General features: G+C 40.2%; 1 protein-coding gene across 2 annotated transcripts in view; it reads right to left on the reverse strand.

Annotated features, from left to right (window-relative positions):
• Nucleotides 1–2,052: 2,052 nt before the first annotated feature.
• The window catches only part of RORA (RAR related orphan receptor A), a 94,219-nt gene continuing 72,609 nt past the window's right edge, over nt 2,053–23,662 (reverse strand). For both annotated transcript variants that reach the window (XM_060151168.1, XM_060151166.1), the window contains exons 3-10: nt 20,807–20,948; nt 16,646–17,041; nt 10,807–10,928; nt 9,077–9,209; nt 8,321–8,428; nt 6,404–6,514; nt 5,354–5,466; nt 2,053–3,721 (exon numbers count right to left, since the gene is read on the reverse strand). In XM_060151168.1, the coding sequence (XP_060007151.1) occupies nt 3,557–3,721; nt 5,354–5,466; nt 6,404–6,514; nt 8,321–8,428; nt 9,077–9,209; nt 10,807–10,928; nt 16,646–17,041; nt 20,807–20,948 (1,290 nt within the window). In that variant the 3' untranslated portion in view covers nt 2,053–3,556. The remainder of the gene's footprint in view (nt 3,722–5,353; nt 5,467–6,403; nt 6,515–8,320; nt 8,429–9,076; nt 9,210–10,806; nt 10,929–16,645; nt 17,042–20,806; nt 20,949–23,662) is intronic.

Here is a 23,662-nt window from a genome sequence, read left to right on the forward strand (position 1 = left end):
TAGTAGCCTAGAAGCGGTTCGACACACACACACATCATACACACGAAAACCATACACACAGACATAAACACACACACACACACACACACACACGCTCCCTCCTCATCTGACCCTCAGCCCACCCCCATACACTCACAGAGATCTGAATATCCACACTATAAAGAACAACCAAACTTAGAAGCAGTGTCTTAAGTCATGTTTTCTTTAAGTTAGAAAGGGTGAATTAGGATGCTGAAGACTTAAAAAAAAACCCACACCTTTAAAGCAAATTGGGATGCTGAACACTTAAAAAAAAAAAAAAAATCCATAGCTTTAACTGCAATTTGCAAACTGCCCCCAAAAGCACTTTCACCTGCACTTTTGATTTCATTGTGACCACGGCCAGTTTCTTCACAATATAATGCAATCATTTGGACACCACTGTAATCGAAGGTATTCAGGCTCTGTGCAAAAGCCTTATTTACCCTATGTTAAAATATTGTATAAAAGGCATTACAGCAGCCGGGATAACAATGATGTGATTCCAATCTTTAAAAGACTATTGGACATTTAAGATTAGGAAATTTTAATTATAAGAACGATTAATAATAATTTTTCTATATCACCAAGTATTTTGTGTCATCACACAGGTGTTTCTATAATAAGGAAGAAAATAAAAATACAAAGTTTTTCACATCCTTCTCTGTACCTCATATTTTTTTTAACTTCAGATCCCAACTTCGATCCGAATAATAGTTGTTCCCTCATTTCACCTAGCACGCCTCTATTACTCTCTACTCTGTTCCTACACTGTCGATGTACTTAGTCTTAAAGTCTCACACCCTGTATTTCTTTCACAAAGACCTAGTAGCAGCATCATGTCAATGTATCTTGGTTTACTCTAAAAGCAATGTCACCATGGTGTGACTATTACTGAGATTAGAGCATCTTTTTTTTTTTTTTTTTTTTTGCATTAGGTACATGCAAAATCCTTTCTGGGAAAAGGAATTTAAGTTCAACATTGTGTTCTCTCTCACCCTCAGAGAAGTTCAATTAGCTCTCATCATTTCACAAATGGACACTGGAATTAGGTTTAGTTGCTCTTTAATGCGCTAGCACCTGAGGCTGGTCATATTCAGAAAGCTTTGGTTAAAAAGAAGTTAATAGACTTTAATAAAACCATCCCCAAATTTAGTGAATCAGAATGACAAAAAAAAAGAAAAAACAAACCAAAACCAAAATAAAAACACACCATTTCCCCCCAAAGGAGAAACAACAGGAAAAAAAAATGGATAAATAAATAACCGAACTAAGCTTGGTACTCTTTTCAGAGTATAAATACTATTGATCTTTCAAGGAACTATGCTTATTTAAATAAAAAATTTGATTTAACCCTTCTTGCCCAAATATAAATACTATATGCTGATAGTTACCTCTCTATATAAAGTCCCATAAAGTTTTATATGCTTGTAAGAAATTTAAGTAAATATTACTCTCGTCTTCTGTTTATGGTTGAAACCCTTACTATATTTTTGAAAAAACAATTTTTTAGATGTCATTTAGGCTTCATACACACTTCGGTGTGAATAATTCCTTCCCCGTTTCCAAGTCCCTCAGGAAACAATTCAGAAAGCCAGTGGAGTTAAAAACAGAGCGGAGGGCTCTGGGAAACTCGTGCTTGATGACCCAGCACGACAGCAGGAGCCAAATTCCTGCAGAAGATTTGGGAGGGACCCTGGTGGTAGGGGAGATGCTTTCTTCGCTGTAACCGGGCTGCTTGGAAACTCCCACCTTTACACTATGGGAAATGTTCTCTTTTCTGTACAAACATGGTCTTCGATGGCAGACCAGAAGTTTGAATCCCACTCCGAGTGTGACTAAAATCATCATCTAAATGCCTACATCCCCAAAGGTCACCTATTTTAAAATATGCACACTTGTCTAACAGACTGTTCCTTCTCCCTTCCCCCACTGGGAATTATTTAAAAAAAAAAAGCCACAAAATTAAACAAAAACAACTCAATATTTCTCACCTGAACACAAAAGCCAAACAATCTTCTAAAGATTTAATAAAATAAATTACAGTCCACAGTTTTCTAGTGAAGATAAATACAAAAGTAAATGTTTGCAGCTTGCATCGACTTAACTTTAAAGGCTTAAAATATTTAATACTTAAATAAGAGAAACTGGTTCAACATCGCACGCCTCCTTTGCCCTCCTATCCATTGACTATGAAATATGGAGAACAGTGTTCTAGAATGACACCATCTAGAGGCAGTTAGTCTAGAAACCATTCACTCTGAGATAAACTCTCAGGGTTCCTAGATTATACCAAGAACATAAACATTCACAAAGTAAATGCTTCATGTTTTCACATGGGGAGTGTGCATTTGCTCCAGATATAATCTTTGGGTCCTTCTTCTAATAAAAGCTAGATTCTGATAAATATTCTGGTTACTGATCTGTTCTTAAAGCATAAGAACTCCAAGTTGAGGCTGAGTCTATATAACTACGCAGCTGTGCAAAATGAGCCTCCCTTCCCCTGCCTCAATGAGGTGGCATTTTCAAAAGCTTTTAAAAAATACTGTGCGCGAGGGTGTAAGTCCACAGCACCAATCAATCAATCACTCAACTTTGTATGAAGCATAAACACATCTATCCTTAAACTGACCCAAAAGCAAAGTACAATTTAGGGAGAGTTCTGTTTCTAATTCCAAATTCATGTGTAAAAAAAAAAAAAAATTAATCCAACAGCGTGATTTCTAGATATGACCAGCCAGTCTTTTAAAAGTAATTGTGTAAACAGCAGCATAAATACCTCCCGACGTACCTTCCAAGCCTTCTCAGTTAAACTTGTGTTTCTGGTGCACATGCGACACGACAGTGAACACGCTAGCATTTAATTTAAAGAAAAAAGGTGCAAAATGAAAGTGCCTTATCAATTCAACAGGAAAAGCTACACCAGTAACTACATTTTATATTAATTAAAACAATATATAAACAATATCTCTTTTAGCTATATATAGTCTTCATGCCCATTTACCCTGTAATATATTATAATGCTATTGTTGCTAGTGCTATGGACCCTTTTCGTGCCATCCTGCTGACTGGCAATAATCGGTGAAAAAATAAAAACTTCCTTCATGAGACAAAGAGCAAGTTGTGCAAAGTAATGCCGCAACCTCCGCTATGCACACCAGTCACCGATTAGTGCTGGACTCTCTGTTGTTACCGACAGATGTAGAAAGTCTGTGGGCAGTGAGCTACAAAAAAAGGACATCCTCTGACTTTAGTACCCGCCTTCTGTTGTAAACAGAGGTCAATGATCAAGAAGTCGAGACAGAAAAAGGGTCCATATCTGTAGGCATAATGGAAATCATATGCATGAGAAAAACAAGTTCAACTTTTATTTGTTTTCATTGTTTCCCCTCCTTTGCCTGACCCCGATCACCAAAGGATGTGCAGTGTGTTGGCGCTCCAGGTCTGTGCAGGGCCATATAAAGTGTCTCGGTTAATTTGTTTGTTTGTTTTTCATTGTTTGGACTTCAGACATTCTAGAAGTGCTTAGGTGATACATTTACCCATCAATCTGCATTGCTGGCTCAAATTCTGAAGTGAACAATTCCTTGTATAATGGAGGAAAATGAAGTCGCACAATGTCTGGGTATATTGCTTTAAACGCCATTAGCTTTTCTGTATGTCGTCCACATAAGGCTCTTAATGTAGACACCTTGCATATTAACTGTAAGTGGAAGAAAGGACATAGGGTCAGGAGAGAAGAGACGTGAGAATCAAAAATCAGGGCATCTGGATCATCTTCAACATTGTTTACAACGGTGAGACACACTTGAAGCAACTTAAACGTCTAGTAATAGAGGAGGGGTAAAAATAAATGATGATATAGTCATATCACAGAATACCAGGTATACATTAAATATGATTTTGAAGACAAATAATTTATAACCCCAAAACATGTTCATAAGCAAAAGAACCCAAGTGTCTCACCTCCTCCTCCTATTCAAACATGCTTTTTGCTCTACCATCCTGAACCCTGCCCTCTAGCACTGGGGAAAAGGAAGACATGTGGTAATAGAGAAGTGGGCAAGGGGACAGCCACCGGTAGGTGAGGTCACTGCAACTAGAGATGATGGCATCCCCTACATATTTTATGCAAAATGAGTACTAGTCGACTCCAGTGACAACAGGTTTCTTCTGGAGAAAGAGCTCTGCCTAGAACAAAGCAATTCTGGGTCTGAGCAAAAGGCCCTGACTGGAAAACAAACAAAAAAAATAGTTAGCAGGCCTGGTGGAAGTCTCAGCATTGACTATTTACCTGTTGAGTATAATAACATGACTTGCAAAAATGCTTTTTAAACTCTAAAGCACTGAACAGCACAAAATATTTATTATCTCCACCCAGAATAATCCTAAGAAACATTTTCACCAGAGCATCGATCTTGGCCAGGTGTTAGGTGCTCTCTATAATCAAAGACCCTAATGGTACCCTTGCACTGGGGCAAGAAGATGGAGAAAAGTTCTTTTTCCTTCTCTTTCCCAATCCTGCCTCAGTGTCTCATTTAACAGGGGCAAAATAAAAAACAAAACCGCATTTAACCCCCCAGCTTCCCCTTTCTGACCTAACCTAGCTATCAGGAGAAAAGAAAGAAAACGGACAGGAAGAAAAATCCAAACCTTTCAAATCATCTTCTGGAACAATAGAACACACAAAATAATCCAAGAAAGAATAGGGCTGATTTTTCTAAGACCAAATACATACTACTAGCACTATCACTGAAGGACATTATCATATTTTAAATTGACATCCTAATTATATTTTTATTAAGACAGTAATTAGCAAAAATGAAACCCTATGCTTTGAATACAGGGTAGTAATGAGAAATTGATGAAGAAAATACAAAAGTCATTTACTGTTGATTACTAATGACTTTAATGGAACTAGAACTAATATTAGAATAGATTAATTCTATTGTTTTAGTCCTTCATAACTTCGTCTTTCTAAAATCAAAGATTTAAATTCTAAATTCTCTAGTTTATATCACGGCAGAACATTAACTCTGCCTTCTGTCCATCTTTGATGGGATAGGTGGAGGATTTTTCAGAATGAATTAATGCTTTAAAAAAACTCTATCATTGCCCTATTATTCCAGGACACTTTATAACCAATGATAATAAATAGAATTTAACCTGAATATTGGCCCAAGATAATTTTTTGAAATGAGGATACTTCTCTCTTCTCAGTAGGCCATTGCTTACTGATACTTTTGGGGTCTGGTGGCATGACTTATGAACGTGGCTGGCGTGATCTGGGCAAGGGATAATTCAGCCTTGTCAGTTGGAAACCTTTGGCTCTCACCTTTGTTAGTATTCCATCTTCTCGGTGATTCTTCTGTAGGACGTGTTGAAGAGCTAGCTGAATTTTCTGTTGCAGCTTTTCAATTTTGACCTTTTCCTGCAGCCATGAGCGATCTAAATATGAAAAACCATACTCCTGAGTATTCTTCCAACATGGTGTCAGAACACCCCAACTCCTCCTGACCCCTAGATACAGATTATTACACCACACTGCAGAGTCAGGGACTAACAGGCCACTTTCACCCCTCTTTCAAAATTTGCTCCTAAAGGAGTGAAAAACTGATCTAGGACAGTTACAAAACAGAGTGTTAAGCCTTTCCATCTTTACTGACACTTGAAAGAAGGAAGGATCCTCCCTTTCCAAAAAGTCAGCCATTTAAATCTAAGGCCATGCTCGGACGAGTGCAAATGAAACCACCATGGCCCTTAAGCCTTTCTAATAGTTATGTTTCTGAATGACATACTCATATCAATCCTGCTAAGTCTTTCTGGCAAATATGAAAATTGCCTTATAGTCCAAGGCAACTGAAATTGTCAAGAGAGTGCCAAATGAATTAGGATTGTTAATTTAGGATAAAGTCTTTATGTTTAAGAATTCCAAAACGAAGACAGCAAATTTGCAAAAGTGATTATCACCAAGAGGCAGTACTGGTTGAAAACATACATTGAATTCAGATAGGCTTGTGGATGACATCCAAATGGATTTTCTTTAAAAAGCAGAATGTTTTAAAAACCATGTTATCTTGGAGATTGGTGTTGAAAAGGGCACACCTACTCTACCACAGCATTTCTCTTGGTAGCAGGAGGTTAACTGTAGACGGGATTTTATTCAATTCTCATTTCTTAAGATTTTATCAGAATGGCATGAGGTCTTCTTAGAAGCATACATGTATATGTATGTGTGTAGCAGGGGATTGTTGTCTGAAAAACTTAAAATTAGACTTAATAAGGGTGGCAGTCCCTCTGAATAGTCTATAGCCATTGTAAGTTACGTACTTGTAGAAATTCTTTACCTGGACAATTTAAAAACCATTGTATTTGGTTATCTTACCTGCTGACATCAGGACAAATGCAGAAAACAATGCAATTTCATCTTCAGTCAGGTGCATAGAACATAAACTCTTTCCAAATTCAAATACAAAGCTAATAAAGTCTTCACAACCTGCCAAAATTAAAGACAGGTTAGGAGTTTGGTTATTACCCTAGGAGAAAAATATGGAAGAAGGTGAAGAGGGATCTAGCAATTGAAGATCAGAGGGAATAGTAGTAACATTTCTATAGTTTAATACTTTCAAATGTTAAAAGAAAAATCAGTTTAGCCACCATCACCATTACCACCAACATCGCCACCATCATCATCATCTGCAGTAATGAGAGTGAACTTCTGTTGTGTGATTACTGTGATAGGTGCTGCTCTGAGAGGATTCTTTGGGGATTCTACTATTTCACAACAGCCTTATGAGGGAGGTATTATTGTTACTATCCCCATTTTAAAGGCAAGGAAATGGACTTGGAAAGAAAAGGAATGTGCTGAAGATTCCACAAGTAGGAAGTGACAGCCTGAGATTCAAAGCCAGCTACCTGACTTCAGAGCCCACACTCTTAACCAACAGAGTCTAACAGCTATAATCTAACTGAAATGTTAACGTCACTCATTTTTTTGTTTTCTACTCTATTCTATGTACAACACGCTTAAAAATGAAAACAAGTGACACATTATGGTGGTAAAACCATTATAATTTTTTTTGTTTTTGGCCGTGTCACATGGCATGTGGGATCTTACTTCCCTGACCAGGGATTGAACCCATGCCCCCTGCACTGGAAGCACAGAGTCTTCACAACTGGACCGCCAGGGAAGTCCCTATTGTAACTATTACAGAACTGAAAACACAGAATGTGAAAGTCCCATAAAATAAAAACCCACCCCCACAAAGCTGGTTAAGTTGGGGTCTGTTCTTTCAGATTTCCATATTATGTACATATAGTTAAATGTCAACAGGCTAGGGACTTCCCTGGTGGCGTAGTGGTTAAGTGGTCCCCCCCAATGCAGGGGACATGGGTTTGAGCCCTAGTCTGGGAAGATCCCACATGCCATGGAGCAACTAAGCCCATGCATCACAACTACTGAGCCTGCGCCCTCGAGCCTGCATGCCGCAACTACTGAGCCCGCGTGCCGCAACTATTGAGCTGCGTGCCACAACTACTGAAGCCTGCGCGCCTAGAGCCTGTGCTCTGCCACAAGAGAAGCCACTGCCATGAGAAGCCCGCGCATCGTAAGGAAGAGTAGCCCCTGCTCCTCGCAACTAGAGAAAGCCTGAGCGCAGCAACGAAGACCCAACGCAGCCAAAAATAAATAAATAAATAAATAAAAGTGTCAACGGGCTCTTCTCAAGTATACATAACTTCCGTCATTTAATTGTTTTTAAAATCACTTAACAACATATCTTGGATACCGTCCCATTCTTCTTAATGACTTTGTCTTACTTTAAATTACAGAAATCTTAAATAATTTACTTTTAAAGTATATGTCACAGTTTCACTTAGCTATACTTTCTTTCTTTGATATCTCATTAACGGTTGCTATTTAACGGGTATGGAAGGGCAGACTTTTAGCTCCTTGCTTGATTTTATGTAGCAAATCACATCCTCTAGTTTACTGAATAATATATCCCCTGCAAACCTGGTTCTTAAAATCTGGAAGGGAACTGGAAGGATATAGAACATAAATTTCTTCGATTATCAATTAGATAAAATGAAACTCTAGACCCTTACGTGTAACATAGACAAAAAGCATTTGAGCTGTGTATATTTTCTACGGTGATTAACTGTAAAGTAACATAGGTATAAAATCCTTTAACTCTTGTGTCCAAAAAACCAATCTCCATTTTGTTCAAGAAGAGCTTTCACCCAACTCCCATCTTTTCCCCTAGTCCCGATTTGAAGACAAAGCACCCAGAGATTTCCTTACCTAAGGATTTGAAGACGTCGGGGCTAGCATATTTCCCATCAAAGTACACGGTATTGTTCTGAGAGTCAAAGGCACGGCACATTCTGATAAATACCACCTCCAGAGAACCTGAGCAAAGGCAGAAACGGGGTGGGTTATTGTCTTGGTGAGTTGATTTTGACCACAGAGACCCCTTTCTGAGTCAATGGGGCTGGGCTTAACTAGCAGGCTCTCAGTCACCTTAGCTCTCTATTTAAAAGAGCAGAGTTCATTAGAGTAATTAAAGACTTGTGCCAAAGCTAAGGCCTGTATTACCGAAGAGAATTACTTCTTGGGCACTTCTCTGTCCTGCAATAATACAGAATCTCAGAGTTGCGAGAAAAACATGGACTCCTGTTATTAAAACAAACAAAAACCCAGGGATGTCTCTCTGAGTTCCACAAACAGCCTTCTTCCTAACAGCTTACCAAAACCTCCTGAGGACCTGAGGCACAGAAACAAAACACGGGTGATGGTTAAAACTGTGGAATGCAGGTGTCTTTCAAATTAATCTTTTCACCCAGAGGAGAAGCAAAATGGAGGGAATGTTTCCTACAAATAGCTCAAAAACCTTAAAAAAAAAAAAAAAAAAAACCTCTCAGTTTCTGCTAAGAGAAACTGAGCTATTATCATTTGGAGAAAAACTGTTCTCGACACCTTCCTTACCAAGCATTTCTTTAATAAGCCGGTGAAAGCAGGTTAGTCAGAGATCTCAAAATTCACTTGCAAAGCACATACCTGCTTTGAGAAGCACAATTTGATCGTTTTGACACAGTTCCATAAATCCATCAATGCGTTTGGCAAACTCCACCACATACTGTATAGCTTCTGTAATTTTGATGGCACACAACTGCCACATTACCTCCCGCTGCTGTTGAAGAGGGAAACACATTAACATCCCCATTACCCATACCCTTGACACAGTTGTTTTAACTGTTCCTATCGTGTAAAATCCTTCTTTGGAAATGGATCCAAAAAAGCTAGAGGATTTAAAAATAATCAGTTGGCCAGTTACTCCCGTTATAATGACTGCTTCCAAGTTCTTCCTGGTCTCCTCCAATTCCTCTCTTACCATTTTGGTGGCAAAGGGACAGGGGGAAGATGTTATGAGCATACATGCAGCAGAAGATGACAACGGGAGTCAAGAAAGCAACTCATGCCACTGATTTAACCCTGGGCCATGGAGAGCAGCAAAGTAGAATCTCCTTGTAAGCAATTATTTTGCCTTGGGGAATTTCACACCACTTTACTGGGGGAAGGGAAGAAAAGGGGAGTCAGTTATATTTACTGTGCACCTGCTATGAGCTGGGTGCTTTATGACATCCTTGTCTCATTTCATTTTCACAAGAATGTTTTTCCATTTCCCATAAATGGACACAAATGCTCACAGAGGTTTCACAGCTAAGAGGTATTGGAGATGGGATTCAAATCCCAGCATTTCTGACTCTGAATCCCATTTCACACGCCTTGCTGCTGTTTACTGCTTTCTTGCTTCCCTTTGTAATTTTGGCGGCTGGTGCTACCTGCTATCTCAAAGGTAAACAAGGTGATGCGCTGCTATTCCCCCAACCTGTCCTGTTTAATTCCTTTTATATACCCACTCTCCAATTTAGTTACAGGCTAACCTGGATCCATCTTGTTGCTCACTTATTTCCCCAATCTTAGTTTAAGACTGTTTCTACCAATACAACAGGATGGAAGAAACACTGAATTAGGAACCAGGACTCATGGTCTAGTCCTGATGTTTTCACTCTCAGCCATGTGCCAAGGGATGGTCGTTTCCTCATATGTAAAATGAAGGGGAGGATTAACCTTGATAATCTCTACGGTACTTCCTAAGCCTGAATTTCTATGATTATTGGGAAAAAATCACAGCATTTTCTTTTACTAAAGGCAGAATGGAAAATTAAAAGTCCTCCTTCTCCAGCCCTGCCCTCCCATTTAGGTAATTTGTTGATCAGACTGTTTTATAGAAAAAGGTAACTGGCAGTACTACTTGTCAGCCTCATGTTGCTAGATTCAGACTGGAATTAGAATCATAGCTTCCAAACTTTTTTTTACACATATTCTCTAAACAACTCCTTTTTAACTTCGGAACCATGAGGCTGAGATTATTTTATATCAACTTCTGGACCGTGAAATCTTCCATTGTGGTATCGGGAAAAATCCCAATTCTTTGAGCCTTTTGGAAGCTCCTTAATCTAGCTCCCTGTTGACAAATGATAGGACATATGTGTATAGTTATAGGAACAATAGAATCCGTGTGCTATTTCTGAAATTTCGCACACTGACGTCTCAATAAGGTGATAAAGCCCCAAGAACGTGATCAGCTCTGGAAAAAAGATTTTTAAATAGAAATCTGCTATCTGATGAAAAACATTCATTCTTTGGTCTGTTTGTATTCAAACCTCCTGCACAAACACCCTTCCCAACATTGCCTCAATCTTAGGTAAAATTCTTCAGTCTACCTTGTTTTGGTAATTCTCAATCTCCTCCTGCAGAAAGGTCTGCCACGTTATCTGCTGGAGCTCTTCTCTCAAGTATTGGCAAGTTTCCAGATGTGATTTAGATATATTCTGTGCAAGGTGTTCTAAGGAGAAAACAGGAGATCACAACATGAAAAGCCAAGTTCTTCAGGGTTTTCCCTACTTAATATTTGATTTAAAAAGTAACAAGTATAAAGCAACATGGTTGAACCAGTTTTAATGATCTCGACATATTTAAGTAAGCAATTTGGAACTATTCTATATTTGGGGACATGAGGATAAAGGACAGGCAAAGCCAACATTTAGCAGTAAGGCTTGGCATCTTCAAAGACCCTCCTGACCTGACCTTCTCTGTGCCTTTACACCAGCGTCTGGGAGTGAATGTTGGAGTTGAAAATATTGACCTAGAGAAGTGTGAAAAATGACTGACACGACCTGTACTTGGTGTTTTTATGAAGACAGATCTGCCATATCCATTGGTGGAGGATTACTCTTGAAAAATTAGAAAATGGTATTTTTTGGGGGACAACAACTACGTATTTCTTTTGTTTTTCCTGCAAAAATGGCAGAACAAGCATTACTGAAGCCTACTATGTCACTATATATACATATATATATATACACATATATATATATATATATATATGTATATATAGTGTGGTGGTTAAGAGATGAGATGGACTCTGGACCCAGACTGCTTGGGTTTGAATCTCAGCTCTGCTACTTAGTAGCTGTGTGATCTTGGGTAAGTTACTTAACCTCTCTGCGCTTAGGTTTCTTTATTTGTAAAATGAGGAAAATAGTACCTAATTTCCTATTTATCATAGGGCATCTGTGAAAATTAAGTGAGTTGAGCACTTAGAATAGAGAGGATAACATAGCATCTGCTACATAAACATTTGTTCTTATTATCCTGAAGTGTACCAAATTTGAAGATATTAAAAGAAATAGATGGCAAATAAGTTTCTCTAGGGACTTATAACCTGGTGAACATGTATATACATGCTGAAAGGACAATTCAAGACACTAGACAATAAAGCATGAAGTTGAATTCTACTAGAAGAGAAAGAAAAATAAAAACATAATAGGTGCTGTCAGAGAGATGAGGGGGGTTAGGGGATGCTTCTTGACAGAAGAGGAACATTTGGATTGGCCCCTGAAGGAAGGGGAGGATTTGGTAGGCAGAGGCCAGTGTGTGAGGCAGTGGACCAGTTCCATGTTCAAGGGATGGTAGATGAAAGAATGGATGTGGCATCTACAGGAGACAGGAAGATGTGATAAAGTGATGGTGTCAAAACAGAAATATGGGTAGAGAAGAGTCCACATCCTGAAGGATCTTGAATGTTGAGACTGAGAGTATGGACTTGATTAACAAAAGGAGTCAGCAGGAGTCTCAAGAGGGAGCTGACATGCTGAACACTGTATTTGGGGAAACAGAACAAGCAGTTTTGTCATTGGTGGACTGGAGGCAGGAGGATCAATTAGAAGGCTGCTGAAATCTAGATGTAAGGGACTAAGAGCTTGAAATAGGTTGCTAATAATTGTTATGGAAGGGAAGGACAACTCAAGAAGTATTTTAAAAGAAGAACTGACAAGACTCCAAGAATACAAAACCATACCCCAAAGTGATGCCCCTCCCAGGGTCTTGAATATATAATAGGAAAGTTATTTAAAACAGTGGTGCTGAGGGCAAACTTAGCAACACTAGTAAGAGTGTCTGTTTGGAAATTTGTTACTGCTTACGTCAAACAGAATCAGATTTGTTTGTGTGAAAACAGAGCAGGTTCACCTAAACAAAGCTCGAGACTAGAACCTCCTCAGAGATTCTGAAACACTGAAGCACAATAAACCTTAACAGCTCTACTTGGCAACACACAGACATGAAAACAACATAAGTAAATATCATAAAAAATAAAACATAAACAAAAGAAAAAAAATTAAAGGAGACAGAAACTGAGAAAGAAATTATGTCTATGTCTTAGAATCAGTGATGTGTGTGAAGAGAAGAGGGGAATAAAGACAAAATAATGGGGAATCAGAAACAAGACAATAAGTGTGTACATAGTAAATTCAATTTTTGTAAATATGAAAGAAATGATGAAGGCAAAGTGTTCACAGGGAAGCTGGGAGAATCCTAGGAAGGGAAGAAGCTCACAGTATTCTCTTCCAGATCATGCTCTGTTTCCAGTTAATATGGTCAGCATCTTCTTGTTTCACTTCATCCTAAAAATTGTCCCCACCCATCCCTACCTATTTGAGTCCAGCTTTTAGAAGCAACAACAAATGATGCAATGTCCAATGACCAGTAGAGGGCAGTGGCTGCATTCTCACTAGCTGCCTTTGATCAAAATTCATACTTGATTTGGCAAGTGTAAGATTTTAGACACTGTGCTGTTTTTAAGTCTCCATTTCAGCAAAGGAGAATATGGTCAGACTGAGTAAAAGCTAGGAAGTTAGTGTGGTCTCTCAGACAAACAGTCTGGAATAGTGAAATACCTTGGAACTAGGAGTTAGGAGACCTGGTTTCTGGTCTGAGCTCAGTTGGGTAACTCACTTTGTGACAGGCAAATCAGTTCACCTCCTCAACTATGATGGCTTCATCAGGACAGCCAAGGTCTAGATACTTCAGATGGAAAATCCTGTCTTCTGAGAAAGTCACAGATTTTCACAGTGGTACGGAACTTTAGGTATCATCTGGGCCAAACTCTCATCACTTTGTAGATAATAACATTAACAATGATGATAAAAGTTAACACTTGGGTAGAGTTTACTATGTAAACTCTATATAACATAGACTCATATAACAGACTAATATAATCTACCTACCTACATCTATATATATACATTTTATATATATATATATATTATATATATATATATATATATATATATATATATACTGTGTATATATACAAATATTTTTTCTTAATCTTCACGACAAGTCTAGGGGGAAGATACTAGTATTATCTCCATTTTACAGATGAAAAAACCAAGCCACAGTGAGGTTAAGTGACTTTTCAAGGTGTCACAGCTGGCAAGTGGGCAGTGATTCAAACATACACAATTTGGCTCCAGAGTCTATGCTCTGAATCTTTATAGTCCATGGGTAGGGAGACTGCAGGTTGCAGAGGTAACATGACTTATACTAGGTTGTACAACCTACGGCAAAGCTAGGACCACAACCCAGAGAAGCTGACTTCTTGTCTCATGCTTTGCCCAACATATCTGTTATCTCTTATGTACAAGGCTTTAGTTATTAATTATAGTCATAAGTGCAGTTAGCTTTTTTATTTTTTATTCCTTTTGGCTGTGCAGCTCGGCTTGCGGGATCTTAGTTCCCCGACCAGGGATGGAACCTGGGCCCATGGCAGTGAAAGCACTGAGTCCTAACGCTGGACCGCCAGGGAATTCCCCAGTTAGCTTTTTTTAAAAAAGGAACCTAGGTAGTTTATCTGGAATGTATAATTCAGGTACTAAGTGTACATCAAGGGCAAAATTTCATAGCCAGGAATGCAGATGTATTTCCACTAACAGTAATGGATTAGTAGGTACTATTGTTGAAAGATAGGACTGAGCTTAGGATATGTTAATTTACAATTTATTTTCCAATTGCACAAATGGTTTCATTTGTTTCAAATCTGATGATAAAATTTAGCCTAAAATGAAGTCAAGTTAGTTAAAGAAAGAGTCGGACTTAAGCCCCCAAGGAAATGTCAGGGAACTTCAGAGAGCTTTGAAGAAGTAGCAGCAAGGTCTCTGGCTGCTTTTACGCTACTCTTAGCTCCTCAAACTATTTTGCACCTCTAAGTGGGACAGAAAATCAGAGCTCCATTATATCCCTTTCAACGAAATTCTTGTTTAGTTTTGGGTTTGGGGCAAATCCTAGCGATGAGTTAGTTTTATTCATCGTGGAAAAAAATGCCACAATTACGTGTGAAAAATCCGTAGTTTAGGAGAACATGGAGAATGGATGAGGGAACAGGGCTCTCAGACTCACTGGGAGGTGACAGCTGTAGAAGAGGAAAGGGATTTGCGGGTGAAGGAGGGGCTGGGGAAATCGGCTGACTTCTGGCTCCACTCAGGTATCAGTGCACATTAAGCCCAAGTGCCATGTTCAAGGGACACACTTAGGCCAAGCAGTGTGAGTTTATTTCTGGGTTGAACATTCGACAAGCAAATGGCATAGATTCACTAGTATTTATGATAAAGTAGAAGCAAACCTAAAGCGAGCTAGGTCATTTTTCACTGTATCATGTCAGTTTTCAATCAAATCCTTATTCATTTCTGAAAATTTTACTTTCATTACAGCTCTGCTTAAGGCTCAGTCAACCAAGATCTCACGACAAAAACGGAAGGTTTTTGTTCTAGTTCAAGAAAAAAAAAAAAAAAAAAATCAAGCCTAGCTCTGGCTCAGCTTGGCTTCTAGTTCAGAGGTTTCTCTGTTAATCAAAAGAGCTGTGATACACCTTTAATGCTGTTCAGTGGTTAAAGACCAGGCTTAAAATGTCCCTGCTCCTGAGGATTTAAATTTAGACCCATAAAGAGGTGCTTGTGTAAAAACCGTAAAGAACATTCAATTTGTTCTATTTGGAGAAAGATTTTACTGGAAATATAAATTTCACTTTAAAAATGTTTTATGGGGTACAGAGGTGGAGAAACCGTCTAAAGAACACAACCGTTATTTCTGTGAACTAAGGATGTCTGTGCTCAAGTCAGAACCTGCTGGTTCTTTTCCATGTGAAGTCTTCCTTCTCTCTTCGTCTTAACTTAGTCATCTTCATAGCAACTAATTGAAATATCCCAAAGGATTATAACCTTGTGTGAGGAACCATGGGGAGGAGTAGATCAAATTCTCAAACAGTAAAGGTCCTTATCAAAGTTTCTCTAATAATAGTGTTGTACTTAAAAATCGATTAAATATAACAGAGGATGTTATAACACAACTTCCTTGAAATGAAAAGTTTTCCATTGTCTGTGTTAACATTTCTAGGTCACATCTCCCAAGAAGCACCAATGTCACAGGAATAAGGAAATGACAGGTTTTTGTGGGGTTTTTTTTGGCATGGTGAGTCTTCTATGACATACATCAGTTTTGCATTAATATCCATCACCAAAACATTTTGGCAAATAAAGAAGCCAATTTCCCTTTAACGATTATAGAATGTGTCAGAGTTGCAAAACTTAGATGCATACGGGGACTGGGAAGTGATATAAATGCCGAGAGTGGGATGGGCCCATTTCAAGGCGTTAGGCCCTAAGTGGTACCAGTTGGTTGTTGCCATTCCCAAATGCTGGTCCAGTGTAACTAGATCATGTTTTTTTTCCCTTCCACAAGAAACTGAAAATCTGAACTTTCAGGTGGAATTGTCCAGGTTTAAAATTTTAGCAACCAATTCAAAAATTGTAAAGCTCTGCACTGGTCAAAAACCCATGTCTATGTGCCAGGTTAAGTCTGTGGGTTGCTATTTTTATAACTTTTGGTATAAAGCAATACTTAGAACATAACTAAATCAGTGGAGTTAATGGGGCCATTCCCTGAACTTACAGTTTTCTGTGGAATTTAAAGATTGCTTTACGTTCATATTGTCTCAGCTCTGATGCTGAGAGGTCACTGAGTTTCTTGGATATATGATGGGAAACAGTGGACAGTCAAAACCAAGGGGGCAGGTTGGAATTATGAAGTGGTCCAAATGGTAAAGGTGACTCGCCCTTCTAGATGCATCATTTTAATAACATAACTCATTAAAGGAAAGTCAGACAAATCCCATTTCCTTCAAATGGCACAAGTAGTCCATCCCAATGGAAACACGGAAGCCATTACCTAGTTCTGCCATGGACACAGTTGGGGACGTCTCTCCATTGGTGAAAGAGCAGTAGGGAAAGAAGCCTGATGCTGGTGTGTAGTCACATATTGGTTCTGGTTTGATTCCGTTGATATCAAGACCTGACTGGTCCGGGGAAGGCTGTATGTCCAGGTAGAAGCTGCTGACGGCAGAGTCTGCCTTGCTGCCCTCGGGGGTGTGCCCGTCAATGTAGCTGCTGAGGTCGTCGTGAAGCTCCGTAAGCCCGTTGGCCGAGATGCTGTAGGTGGGAGTCAGCGGCTCGGCCTCTCCAGGCTGCTGTTGGTGGTCTCGCTGCTGCTGCTGCATCCGGTGTTTCTGTACTTCTGCGTACAAGCTGTCTCGTTGCTTTTTCGACATGCGGCCAAATTTTACAGCTGGAAGAAAAAAGCCAAGGCACACCATATACAACACGCTTTTCTCCATGATACTCTCCAGCATGCTTTAGGAGTTCCTTTGAAGTTGCAGACAATTCCATCAAAAACTACACAACCACAAAATAAGGATGTGATCCTGAGGTGAAAATAAATGGTCCCACCTCACAAAGGCTTGTTCCACATCCCAAACAGCAAAGACACATCCCAGAGGAGTTGCGTTTCAGAAACAGACCCAGGGCTGGTACAAGAGACCCAGAGCAATGACCACCTACGTTTTTGTGCTGTCACACAACTCCAGGCTCAGTAGGAGCTACTGAAATGCGACTTAATGGGCTTGTTCCCTCTCTACCCAGGTAGATGGTCTAGATGTTTCTTTTCCCAGTGTTCAGACCAGAGCGCAGGGACAGACAGACTCACGGAGGTGTTATTGGGGCACAAGCGCTCAAACCTCAACTTGCACTCATTTCACTAATCCGTATGCTCACATGAGTTTCTTCCTGATCAAACAGCCAAATCTGGGGCTTCCTTGAGAAAGCTCAAAAGACTGGACGAAGCATTTGCAATTCCATGAATTACATCTCTTGAGTCTGTGCCCTCTGTTGCTCCTGGGTCTTGAGGTCCCTGTGAGACCCTTGGACCTGTCTTTTTAAAATTATTATTATTCTTTTAACATCTTTATTGGAGTATAATTGCTTTACAATGGTGTGTTAGTTTCTGCTGTATCACAAAGTAAATCAGCTATATGTATACATATATCCCCATGTCTCCTCCCTCTTGCATCTCCTTCCCACCATCCCTACCCCACCCCTCTAGGTGGTCACAAAGCACTGAGCTGATCTCCCTGTGCTATGCAGCTGCTTCCCACTAGCTATCTATTTTACATTTGGTAGTGTATATATGTCCATGCCACTCTCACTTCGTCCCAGCTTACCCTTCCCCCTCCCCGTGTCCTCAAGTCCATTCTCTATGTCTGTGTCTTTATTCCTGTCCTGCCCCTAGGTTCTTCAGAACCTTTTTTTTTTTTTTTTAGATTCCATATATATGTGTTAGCATACGGTATTTGTTTTTCTCTTTCTGACTTACTTCACTCTGTATGAGAGACTCTAGGTCCATCCACCTCACTACAAATAACAATTTCGTTTCTTTTAATGGCTGAGTAATATTCCATTGCATATATGTGCCACATCCATTCATCTGTCGATGGACACTTAGGTTGCTTCCATGCCTTGGACCCATCTTTAAAGGACACTTTCTGCTGTACTCATTCAGCCTCAAGTAAAAAGAATATCAGAATTTTGGAAAGGGCAGACTCTGTGGAAGATCCCCATCGGGAGAATTTGTGTGTGCAGCCCTTCTCCGTGAGATGTGTCCCTATATTTAAAGTGGAACAGTGACTGGAGTAATTTACCAGTTCATTTAGAATCCCAAATGATTTCTCCTAAAACACCCAGATAATTGAGGAAAAAAATCCTATGATTTCCTGGTCTGAACCCCCCACTAACCCATTTATTTCTCAGCCTGACTCTGTATGTGTAGATAAAGCTGCTGCTGGAGGGATTAAAACCTCCTAATCGATTATGGTTAAATTGATATCTGACCAGGTGGATGAATTCACCCATCTGACCATCAACATAATTCTATGAGTCTTGGGGCAGGAGGCAGGAAAGATGGAAGTGAAGTTGGGAATCAGGGCCCACTGTCCAGGCCAGCTGGCGGATCTTTTTCCTGCCAAGGAGGATGTGCTTTCATTTTGCACAGAGGAAACAAGTGAGCTGGATTCTGGTCAATTTCCAGTTTCCACAACTCAGGTGACAAACTTGGGTGGGGCTGGTTAGATAGCAGTCAGGCTGATGTAGGCTCTGAATTTCAGGCCTATAATTGTATAAGTCCCCAGATTCACTCCAAGTCCACAACAAAGTGTGCTGTCACTTATACGAGAAATCTCCACAAGGCATACTGAAGGTACTTAATTTTTTTTGAGAAGAATACTCTGGAACCCCCAAGGGGATTAATACCCATAGGGGAAACTTGTTCTGCTATGACTCTGAATTGCGTTTTAACTCTTTTCTTAATATTAACAACAGTGATCATACTATCCCATAAGGGAAATGAATGGATCAGGTTTTTTTTTTGTTTTTGGCTGTGCTGTGCGTCTTGTGGGATCTTTGTTCCCTGACCAGGGATCGAACCCACGCCCCCGGCAGTGGAAGCCCAGAGCCCTAACCACAGGACTGCCAGGGAAGTCCCTGGATTGGGTCTTGAGAAAATACACACACAACTTGTGATTTTTAACTTACAGATTCATGAGATATACCTAATTTTGTGAGTTTAGTGCCATTGGAAGATGAAATCTGCAGAGCTGCATATCACAGGATTTCTGAGAATACAGTGTAAGTTCTGTGAATTGCATCTTCCAATCCCCAAAACTTCACTTTGGTCCTACAAATTCTAAGAGGTCACCCTGTGTACAACTTGTGCCTGGGTGGGTCCACAGGCCCCAAGAACGTCTGATTATGGGGAAAGGAGACCTTCAGAATGCCTGCCCAGCAGTCTGAAGTTATTTTTCCACAGGCTGAAACTCCACTGGAAGAGATGTTTCCTTCAAAGAGATCTCTCAAGAGAACCAGCCAGCCAGTATATTTGCAAAAGTCCTTAAAATGTATCCACTACACTAACTGCCCAACTTCCTTATATAAGAATAGTCTTGAAATCTGGTGTTGATTATTCCGTGCACTTAAGACAGTCTTCCAGGAAGATCCTGAACTGTTTTGCAAATGAATGGTAGATGGTCCCTAGTTCTTAGAATAGCTTCTCTTAATGAAAAGAACATTTGTCACTTGGGCATGCTTTGCACTATTTTCACACATACTGTATGTACAAATGTTTGACTTTGGATCCAGTTAGCATAAAAGCTAATTCATCCCAACTGCCAATAACCTTACTAGTGTAAGACATGTAACAATTAGCTCTGGCTTGTGTTTTCTGTGGGAAAAAATGCTTCTAGAAGGTATCCTTTTTAAGACCCTCAGGTTACACTTAACTGCCATCAATTCATCTACATGTAATGTTTTAAACCAGTAGTGTTCCCTAACCTTTCTGGCACCAGGGACTGGTTTCATAGAAGAAAATTTTTCCACGGATGGGGGAGGGGGAGATCAGGCGGGAATACGAGCGATGAGGGAGCGGCAGATAAAGCTTCACTAGCTTGCTGGCCTGCCGCTCACCTCCTGCTGTGCGGCCCAGTTCCTAACTGGTAATGGTCCATGGCCTGGGGGTTGGGGACCCGTTTTTTTTTTTTTTTTTTTGCGGTACAGGGGCCTCTCACTGTTGCGGCCTCTCCCGTTGCGGAGCACAGGCTCCAGACGCGCAGGCTCAGCGGCCATGGCTCACGGGCCCAGCCGCTCCGCGGCATGTGGGATCCTTCCGGACCGGGGCACGAACCCGTGTCCCCTGCATCGGCAGGCGGACTCTCAACCACTGCGCCACCAGGGAAGCCCAAGGGACCCCTGTTTTAAACGTCAAAAATCTGAAGGTGTTCTGACCACACAGACAACTCTCCTCCATGCCACTCCCGCCCCCCAGCCCCCCATCAGCCAGTGAACTGACTGGAATGGTTTATGGAGGAGAAGTAACTGCTGTGACACCCACAAAGCCGCCAGAGGAGGGAGGGGTGGAGGGGACATATTCTGGCAGATCTGGGTCCAGGCTTCCGAGGGCACTTTCACAACCCCGTGCTACTGTACAACGCAGGCTGCGGGTGCTCACCATCTCGAGACATCCCCACGGCAAGGCATTTCTGTAATCGACAGTGTTGGCAGCGGTTTCTACTGGTTCGATCAATCAGACAGTTCTTCTGACGAGGACACGAGTAGGTGGCATTGCTTTGCTGACTTCTCCTGAAAAAGCCCTGTGATTCAGTTATGAAATAGAAAACAGGTTAGTGTCAGCTGGAGCTGAATGATACTAAAGGCAAGAAACGGAGCGCCACGCAGCATGCACATTTAATGGAGAATTAAACTGGTAGCACAATCATCCTGGAGACCATTAATGAAATTAAAGTCACTTCTTTTTCCTCGAGTCAAATTGATCCCCAGAGCCCAATCCTGTGTCCCTTACACATGCAAAGCTCTCTTTAACTGCAGCAGACAGCTGCCTGTGTAGAAGGCACAGGGTTGGGCCCTCTTCTTGGTCTCTGATGATCAAAAGCTGTGTGCTTAATGAAACGGTACCAAGTCACTTACCTTTAACCTTTATCTCCAAAACATTTTTAGTAGAATACACACAAAACACCCTTCTGGGGTGTCCAGATATAAGAAGATGCAGCCTCACCATAACCCAGGTGGCTGCAATCCTGGTACACTGTGCTCATCTCAACCAGACCACGTAAATCCACCATCTTTTAGGCGTCTTCCATTCCTCAAGTCAGAATCTACTGCCCCAAGAAGTTAAGTGACACTTGGAAGGATTATCTTGGCAGATCAATCAGACTGGGAATACTCTACCCTTGACAGTTTGGAAATACCATGTGTTTAGAATCATGGCCTTGAAGATTGAACAAATCCAATCTGATGTTCATCAAGTTCCACTTATTAAGCACTGTTTTGGAAATAAGGACCTGTACTAAGATGCGTAAGGAGTACTGACCTCAAGGATTTCACGAATTCATTCACTCATTGATTCATTCATTTTTGCTAATTTCTTGAGCTGAATTCTTAGTAGCTCATTAATTTTCACTGCTGTTTCTTTTCTTAAAGCTGCAAGGGTTCCTTTTAGTTACGTTTTGGTAGCAACCCACAAGTTCTGCTATGTAGTATTTTCATGATTATTCAACCTGAAATATGCTCTAGTTTTCAACAGCTTTCTTCTTTAATCCATATGTTCTTGAGAAGCACATTTTTAAAAGTTGAAGTATAGTTGATTTACAATGTTCTATTAGTTTCTGGTGTACAGCAAAGTGATTCAGTTACATATATATGTATATGTGTGTGTGCGTTTATATATATATATATATATATATATAGTTCCCTCTTCTATACAGTAGGATATTGTTGTTTATCTATACAAGCACAGTTCTTAATTTCCAAACATATGGGGGGTTTGTTTCTGGTTATCTTTTGATTGTTTACTTATCTCTCAGTGGTTTTCCAAACTAGGGATGTACTCTGAAAAAAAAAAAAGAAGGTAACCAGAGTCATTTCTATGAAGCAGAGCCATGGAAGGTACACAAGAGTAGAGTCACCTTCAAATCTTTAATGGCAAAGACAGATGATCCCAACCAAGGGGACGCTGGTGGAGAAGGTAAGGTAAAATCCTGAAGAACTAACAGAGTGACAGAGTGCTGGGCAAACTGATAAGAGCACTCTCTCACCAGAAGATTTTTCTGCAGGCCAACTTGGCAGTTCTATCAAACTCCTTAAAAACATGCCTATCCATTGAACCAGTAATTACCCTTTAAGGAATATATTTTAAAGGAATGTTAAGAATGGTACAGAGATTTACCTACATGGCTGTTCATCACAGCACTATCGGTAAGGGAAAAAAAAAATTAGAAAGATGCTAAATGTCCAACAGTAGTGAATTGGAAGAGTCATACTGGATATCTATACATTCAGCAACCTTTAAAAACGGTGTTTTAGAAATACAATTATTGACATAAAAAGGTTATTATAAATATACTTCTGAATAAAAAAAACAGCTCAAGAACTAAACAACATAATCCAATTCTGTAGGGAAAATCCATATATTGAACATGGAAGAAACTTTGGAGAATTATGCCCTCGAGTGAAAAGAACAGCTGGCACTGGTTGGTGGGGGCATGAGTGATCTTAATTTTCTTTCTGTTCATCTGTGCTTTCTGATTTTTCTACAGTATGTGGGTAGAAAGGTATGTGAGCTACTCAGGAAGAACTATTCAGTACATCTGCTTTCTTCTGTGATGGCTGGGGACTTGGTGGATTAAGTCACGGTTACGATGGATATGACCTCAGTTCCCAGTTCTTTCCTTTTGGAAACCAACTTAGGATGGGAGGGACAGGCACTGACCTCTTACCACCTCTCTGCCAGGCTGCTCACTGACCAACATGGGCAAGGCTGGGGGCCCAGGGTCTCAGACTGTCTCTCTATTGTACTTCAAACCTCCCTGATATCAAGTCTGGCCTCTTCTGTGAGGCAATCTCTCTCTTCTCAAAATATCTAAAAAGCTGTGGGTTTTTTTTTTTTTTTCTCTGTTGACAAGAAAGTGAGAAGTAAAGCTTTCTTTGGGGCTTAGTGGAGAGAATTCAAGAAAATATAAATGGTAACAGAGGCAGATAATCCTTAGAAAGAGACACCAAGAGGTCACCTGTCTAGGTATTCAGTTGAGTCGGAGACACATAATCTCTGTCAAGGCTGAAAGGTGTTTATTACCTTCTTGAGACTCCACCACCTTCAGACCCTCCATGTTTGCTGTCACTGCAGGTGCCTAGGATCAGGAATTATTTGCTTTTCCTTTAGCTGACGCTGAATTTTTCTTTTCCTTTAACTGAGGCTGAATGAGCCTGCTCCATTTCGTTCTATAATTGTCGAATATGGAGAATGTCTACACAGTCTCTCTTTTTTCTTTAAATGGAACCAGTACTTGCA

The sequence above is a fragment of the Lagenorhynchus albirostris genome, chromosome 1, assembly GCF_949774975.1.
Source record: "Lagenorhynchus albirostris chromosome 1, mLagAlb1.1, whole genome shotgun sequence".
NCBI lineage: Eukaryota > Metazoa > Chordata > Mammalia > Artiodactyla > Delphinidae > Lagenorhynchus > Lagenorhynchus albirostris.